Source organism: Solanum dulcamara, chromosome 3 (genome assembly GCF_947179165.1).
Source record: "Solanum dulcamara chromosome 3, daSolDulc1.2, whole genome shotgun sequence".
Lineage (NCBI taxonomy): Eukaryota > Viridiplantae > Streptophyta > Magnoliopsida > Solanales > Solanaceae > Solanum > Solanum dulcamara.
The window spans coordinates 6,701,832-6,710,131 of NC_077239.1; the positions used below are offsets into that span (position 1 = coordinate 6,701,832).

General features: G+C 33.9%; 1 protein-coding gene across 1 annotated transcript; it reads right to left on the reverse strand.

The window, feature by feature from the left end:
• Positions 1-266: 266 nt before the first annotated feature.
• Positions 267-6,194, reverse strand: LOC129882331 (transcription factor MYB1). Its single transcript, XM_055956578.1, has 2 exons — positions 5,716-6,194; positions 267-1,569 (listed from the first exon to the last, which is right to left on the reverse strand). The coding sequence occupies exons 1-2, from the start codon at positions 6,044-6,046 to the stop codon at positions 797-799; spliced, it is 1,104 nt and encodes a 367-aa protein (XP_055812553.1). The 5' UTR covers positions 6,047-6,194; the 3' UTR covers positions 267-796.
• Positions 6,195-8,300: the final 2,106 nt, after the last annotated feature.

Sequence of the window (8,300 nt, forward strand, 5' to 3'; positions counted from 1 at the left end):
CTTGCAATTAAGAATATCACTTCTCAGTTCTGAATAAACCAACTTTATCATTGTGCTTAGACCTCTTATTTGCAATAAAATAATTTCTTTAACCTTAAATTTAAGTGCTAATACAGCAAGTAGCCAGCAACAAGAATCTTTAATCGTATACACAATGACACTGACACTGAAAGTTCCAATAATTGGAAGAACAATGTCTCCCTAAAGAATAAATGTAAAAACAAAAGAAATTAATCAGTAGGAACTAACCAGCAACAAAAATGATTTAAGATTCATTCATTCTGAGATTTGAAGTTCATTCAAAGTCACCCTACTAAATAAGTCATGCAGAATACATGTTAGTATAATTTTACCAGGAACTGCTGAAATATTAGAATTTAGCATCTTATTTTTTTTCCGAGTATCATCCCAACTGAGTAGAAGGATAAATTAAAGGAAGGAGGAACCACACTCTTTGAATGAAAAAATCCATCATCTTGTTGAATTACAACATATGAAACTTCAGATCATACCATTTTACTGGACTCGTCTAAAGAAAATTTCTAAAATTCCTCCTCATGAATGAAAGAAGACCCAGGAAAATAATGCATTTACACTCTGTTCAACCAGTTTGGACACAAAATCGGGTATCCAGCTTCTCTTTATCCTATACTCTGTATTCCAAATAAGTTCGGTAAATCAACTCAGCCTCAAAATCTTTTATATCATCGTAGTTGTCGCCTACTTGTTGAGGTTGACACTGCGTCCATCATCATTTCCACGTTATATGTATATATATGGTTACTAATTTGAAAGATTAGAATGGTCTGCTTGGCAAATGAGAGGTACCACACGCTGCCCTGGTTGTTGGATTGAAGATAACCTCGATGCTGCTGTTTTCCAACCCACTTTTACACCAAGCAACATTACTTATCTCTGTGGCTAATGTGGCCAACTCATGGCTTGAGAAGGAAGGAGGCTCAGCATAGTCAACAAATTCAGGCCCCAATAGTGAACTTCCGTTAATTTCTTGATTGGCATTGCCACAACAGCCATGGCCGCATTGGTGAGGCACTAATCTGTCAGTGAAAGCTCCTTCAAGCAATTTGCTTATCCCAATATCAGGCGCTTGGATAGGAATTAGCCTTGGAGTTTGCGATTGGGATTCTGGGACATTCAGAGAACCATATACACTAAAAGCACTTATACGAGCCACAGGACGGAAGAGAGTACGAGGATCATTTGCTACATCACTCCGTTGAACTTCTCCTTGACTCTTATCCTCATAGTGATTATCTTCCTGGTTTTCCTGAGAGCTAACGTCTTTTCCTTCAATAGCTTTCAAAGAATTCACATCACCACATGATTGGGTTTCCTCAGATGATGCTTTTGATTTTTCAGCACTAACATCCTCCAGGATGTTGCTGGAGTCACTTCTTAATTTACCAAGTTCGGCACAGCGGCGCCTCAAGGTTGAATTCCAATGATTTTTAATGGCATTATCTGTTCTACCTGGTAAAAGCCTTGCAATTGATGCCCATTTGTTCCCATGAATAGCATGGGCCTGAAGGATAATCCGATCTTCTTCATCTGTCAAGAGTGGCGGAATTATTAGTTTCTTTCAACAGCTACTTCTATAAGCATAAATAACATTAATTGCTTCTTTATATCAGAACCTATGGGTGAAACAACTGGAAACAAAGAAGTATATCTAGTTTGATGTAGCACAGCACCAAATCATTTTTTGAAACGGGGAACAGCACCAAATCTTCAAATACGTATGCAGAAAACACATTTCGCTGCAAGTATAGTAGATGCTTTATCTTATTTTTTTGGTGATAAGATAAAGAATCTATTATATGGTACCAAGATGGTACAAGAAAAGGAACAAAAAAACAAGAAAGAACAGAAAGAAGCCTACTACACTCTTCTTCCTAACATATCCAAGAAACCCATTTACTGGTTCAAACTATCTAGTGAGCCACTTTTACACCATAAGTACAGGTTTTGTAAACATCTATTCTTAATTCTCGAAAAGTGAGTTCTCTGACCATCAAAGCAAGACTTGTTCCTCTCCATTCATATTGCCCATAAGATGCACAATGGAATAGTTCTCCATATATGCTTTATCTCTTTTGGTATCACCTACTGCTGCCAATCTTCCAGTAAACCTTTCACATTCTAAGGCATCACCCATATAATACCACAAATGTCTAGATATAACTCCCAACATTCTCAAGAAAATCTGCAATGGAGAAATCGGTGCTCAACTGCTTCCTGATCTTCTAGACACAAGTAGCATCTACTACATAGGTCAAAACCTCTCTTCCGCAAGTTATTTTAAGTTAAGCATGCCCCCCATGTTGCAATCACTCTGAAACATGCTATTTAGCAGGAGCTTTTGTCTTCCATATCATCCTCTAACACCAAGAAGTATCCCACTGACTAACTGCTTTATCAGAAGTACCCCAAATTCTTAACTGAAAATTTCTTAGTCTTTACCTGCCAGCCAGATCAGGGTATACACCTTATTATGATCAATATAAACTGATCCCAGTTGTTTAAGCAACTGACAAAATTCTTCTATCTCTCAATCATTCAAATTCCTCCTGAACCTTAGCTGCCAACCAGAGATAGAGAGAAAATCAGCAATAGAACATCCTTTTTCGATGCAAAGAGGTTAAATTGTTGATCAAGGGGAAGGACCTAAGTCCCCACCATTGAAAAGATACAACCTCTACACTTTTGCTTCCCCTCCTTTAATTCTCAAACAAATAGGAAAGTAGCCTGTGCACTCCCTTTTTACTTCCCAACCCACCTTAGCATACGAGAAGTGGTCAATAACCAGGCATGTCGGTTGGAACTTGGTTGGTATTATAAGCTTCTAGGTAACCCCACATATAATCTTCTAAACTGCAAAATAATCTGGTATTTCACAGATTATGCTTTATAGTTAAGAGTCAAAATAAACAAACATACTTCTTTCATCCCATTTGGTGTGACAACATTTTGCTGGGACGGAGGTAGAAAACATTAAGGGTTCGTTTAGTAGAGTGTATTAACAAAAATAATGTATGCATTAATTCGGTGTATTAGTAGTACCTAGTTTGGTACACTTTTTAATGCTATGTACAACTAATGCTTGCATTAGTTATACACTCTATTGTGTGTTAAGGTGTGTATTACTAATATCATGGATTTCTAGGTATTAGTAATATGCAATGGGATTTAATTCATGCACTAGCATGGTTAAAGACCCAATTTCCCCTCAAAACCTTTTTTTACATCTTTTCCATTATATTTGTAAATAATTATTTTTTAAAAAAAAATTAGGCAATGCATGTTATTTTTAATACACCAAACCAAACAATGCATAAGAAATATCTCTTCATAATTAATGCAAGCATAACTAATACAAATATTACTAATGCAAGTACTACTTATACATTCTATTTAGCATTATTCTAATACACCCTACCAAACGACCCCTAAAATGATTGTTGAAAAGTTAGTTTGCTGAAAAACAGAGTCTCAAAAGTTTAAATTTGAATAGTTTAGTTAACTTAAAATCTTAAAATTTGTGAAATCTGCACAAAATAAGAGTATCAACAGGAATGCTGTCAAAAGAAATAGAGGCTGAGGAGAGCCATCAAAAGCATAACACTACTCTGCATAACCTGGTTCATTAATTTGCAGCAACCTGTAGTAGTCAGTCTGTATTATTACATGTGTATGTTTGGATGCTTAGAGCGATAAAGAGATGTCCTTGCTTGCATGGATGAAGCAAAGCAACTTCGAAGAAGTGTACACTTCATACAGTAAAGTGCAAATCGATACAAAAAGAAACGGTAGGATTAATTGAAAACAAGGGCCTTCTGCAATCTCAGTACTAGGACTTCTCTTCAGATATACTTTAGTCTTCTCTTCATTGCCTTTTTCTTCTTCTAAGGTTTGCTATGATTCTTCTTCTACTATTCCTTTGTTTTCTTGATTGGCTTCTCTAGTATTGTTTCTCTTCAGAAAACTTACTATTCTTTTCCTTCTTCTGTGTGCGAGTCTTCTTCTTCTGCTACTTCTGCTTTTGGAATTTTCAGTTTTAAAACTACTGCCTTAAGTCATGGTCACGTTCTCAAAGTGGAGTTCTTTTTTCTCTTCTACTCAAGAGTTATACCATACTATCATGCATTTACACTTCAACATTTATAGGACTTGGCCGGTCCATGATTCACTAACTTTGAGTTTCAAGACTAGTGCAGAGACCTACTATTATATATTATTATATACTACTAGCAACCTAAAAGTGAGCTACTCTCAACAATCAGTTGTCTACTTCTCAAGAGAGGAGGAGGTAACAGGGTCGCGTTGCCTGTGAACAGTGATAAAGATTTGACTTGAGTTCTATGTTGTACGGACTCTCCAAAAATGTAGCCGCACCCGTGTCAGGATCCTCCAAAAATGCACTACTTTTGATGGATCCAACACACACCCAGTGGTATTTTTGAAGATTCCGAGCAATATAGCTTGAGCATGGTCAGATCTGATAAAACCTCTAAATGTATTTTCAGCTCAAATGAAAATACAAATGCAAGTCCAAAAGAATGGAAGTAACAGTCTCTACTTTACATGTCAAAAATGTATGTGGCACAGGTGAAATCACCTATTCACTTGAATGATCCATGACTTAAACCTGAATGCATTTGTACATCTGTGCACTTTAGCAAGCCCTGATCCAATCTTTATCACTACGCAACTTCTCAAACCTTAAGATCATCAGAACTCTCAAGTGTGGTCAAACCTTCTGTTCAGAACTCTGCTGACCTTAAGTTGTAACTTCAAAATCAAAGTTTGACAATTTAAAAATCCAGACTTTGCTAGATCTAAACATCAAATACACTTCAAAATCACAAGCAGAAACTACATTTCACCTTAATACAGAACTATGATCAAATACCTTCTACTCAAGATGACCTTTGGTTGAAAATCCAGACTTGAATCTTTTTTTGATTGGTAAAAATCCAAACTTTAATCTTGACCACAGGTAATCCAAACTTTGCCCGAGCTAAACATCAACGCACTACAAATTCAAAAGTAGAAACTACATTTCATCGGGAATATTCAACTTTGGTCAATACCTTCAAGATTTTCTTGACCCCAGGTTCAAAATCCAAACTTTGCGCTAAACAGTACACTATAAAATAACAAGTAGAAACAAACTCACCGGGAATATTCAACCCTGGTCAATACTTTACTGCCAAGATTTTCTTGACCCAAGGTTCAAATCCAAACTTCCCTGAGCTAAACAATACACTACAAAATCACAAGTAGAAACTACATTTCACAGGAAATATTCAACTTTGGTCAATACCTTAACTACCAAGATTATCTTGACCCCAGGTTCAAAATCCAAATACACTTCAAACTCACAAGAGAAACTACATTTCACCGCAAATATTCAACTTTGGTCAATACCTTAACTGCCAAGATTTTCTTGACCCCAAGTTCAAAATCCAAACTTTGCTTGAGCTAAACAATACAACTAAAAAATCACAAGTAGAAACTATATTTCAACGGATATTCAACTATACTCAATACTTTACAGTCAAGATCTTATCGACCCCAAATTCAAAATCCAAACATCAATGCAGGATCAAATCACAAGTAGAAACTCAATTTCCATAAAACCCCTTTTCACCAAATGGCCGCACAAAAAAAAAACAGATGGTTTTCGAAAGTTACCGGTAAAGGGTTTGCGTTTAACGGCAGGGTCAAGCTGATTACACCACCGCAACCGGCACGATTTTCCCGATCTACCGGGAATTCCACGGGCGATCAAACTCCAATTCCTCGCCCCAAAATTGCTTACCAAACGACTAAGTATAGCGTCTTCTTCAGGTGACCATGGTCCTTTAACACGGTCTGCTGTTTTCTTTCTCACTTGGTCACTGCTTCCACTTCCGTCCTCTAGCATCAACACTTCCTCTTCGTCGCCGCCGTCACCGCTGCCGCCGCCGTAAAAACCGTCAACGGCGACGCGCACTTCTACAACTTCCGGTGTACCGTTTTCCATTTTTTTGTGTGTGTGTTTTTAAAATTTGATTTTGTGTAGTTTTGGGTACCCGCCTAAGTGCAACTGCAAAACAGATGAAGGTAGGTATAGAGAGAGTGCAGACAGCTCCTTACTTGGAAATTTGATTGTTTTACCCTTTTTACCCTTTTACCTGCGTTGCTCGAACTCTTTAAAATATTGAATCATTTGTATCGTATTTTACAAAAATAATTATTTTTGAAATGGAAAAGAGTCAAATATACTGCTGCAGTAGCGGAGACACATTGTGATTAGGGATTCATTCGAATCTCCTTTGGCAGAAAATTATACTATTTATACATTATTAAAATAATTTTTTTTTATGTATAAATAGTAAATGTACTTTCGGTTCAAATATACCCCTTTTGTTATATTTTCGGATCAAATATGTCCCTCCCATTATAATTCGGCACAAATTTATCTTTAATTTTAACGAAAAGATACTTAGCAAGCTTAAAATCAAATGATCCACTCCCAATTTCTTTAGAAACTCATTCCTTTGCCCTGAGTTCTTTTTTTCTTTTCTTTTCATCATCTTCCCTTTTATAAAATTTTGTGTGCTATATATGATGAAATAAGTGTATTCACACAACAAAGTTGTGCTACACTTTTCCAGCACAAATCAAAGAAGTCCGTTGTTCAAATTTGTTTTTATAAAATTAGGATTATTGTACTAGAATCTTTTTCCTACAACAAGATAAATAATAATCGTAGGTAGCAATTGATTTTGGGTAGCTCGTCTAGTATTGGAAATTTTTAAAAAAACATTGCAGTCTACTAACACTTTAAAAAAAGAAGTTAAGCACAATTAAAAATCATTATACATTTTTACTAAAGATCTCAATTCGGAAGAATAGATAAATTATCCCAATTTTTGCTTTGTCATTGCTTCTTTTAAGAAGAAGAAAATAAAAATAATTCAAAGCTGGGGAAGTGGGTTAGGGATGGAATTCGAAAAGAATTGAGTATTTAAAATTGAGGGTAATTCATTTGATTTTAGGCTTGCAATGTGTTTTTCCGTCAAGATTAAGGGCAAATTTGTTTAAAGTATAATAAGAGGGGTATATTTGAACCTAAAGTAGGAAGGAATATATTTGGATTGAAAGTATAACAAGGGATATATTTAAAATATTTTCAATAGTACAAAACTATATTTGACTCTTTTCCGTTTTTGAAATATACCATTTTCCGTATATTTGGCAAAACATGTGATATTTCGAGGGTTATTTTATTTTATTGTTAATCTATAATATAGAAGCGAATAGAGGAGCTTGGGGTCAGTCGGTCAATTGACCGATTTGCCCTTCTCCTCTATTTATATTTAATACTTTCTCCTTTTTAATTTTTTTTTCATATTTTTTTAGTATGTTATGTATTTATAAATTACTAAATAAATTATATTATAAATTACAGTGATTTTTATATTTAATAATTTTTTCATTTTAATTTATTTATCTTATTTTCCTTTTTAGTATGTTATGTATTTATAAATTAATAAAAAAATTATATTATAAATTATAATAATTAGCAAATTAAAATATTTTTAAAAAATATTAATAATTTGATTAACTCTCGAAATTTCACCTTTATAAATTGAGATAGAGAGAGTAACATATACTATTTGAAAATTACATTAAAAGTACTATAAATCACAATAATTAATAACTTAAAAATATTTTTAAAAATAAAATTTGGTTAACTCTTAAAATTTTACACGTGCCACATAAATTGCGACATAGGGAGTAATATACATTATTTGAAAATTACGTTAAGTAAGACCATTATAAAATACAATAATTAATAACTTAAAATATTTTTGAAACATATTAAAAATTTGGTTGACTCACAAAGTTTCACATGTGCCACATAAATTGGGATAGAGTGAGTGATATATATTATTTGAAAATTACGTTAAAAGTGTTGTAAATCATATAATTAACAACTTAAAATATTTAAAAATCACATAAAAATTTGGTTATTCTCCTAATTTTATTTGTGCCACATAAATAGAGATAAATGGAGTAATATATATTAGGCCCTATTTTAAAACGTATTGAAATTTTGGTTAACTCTCGAAATTTTTTTCATGCCACATAAATTGGGAATTGGGACAGATAAAGTGACATATATTATTGAAAAATTATATAAAAAGTACTATAAATCATAATAATTAATAACTTAAAATATTTAAAAATCAAATTCTCCTAAGTTAATCCATACCACATAAATTGAGACA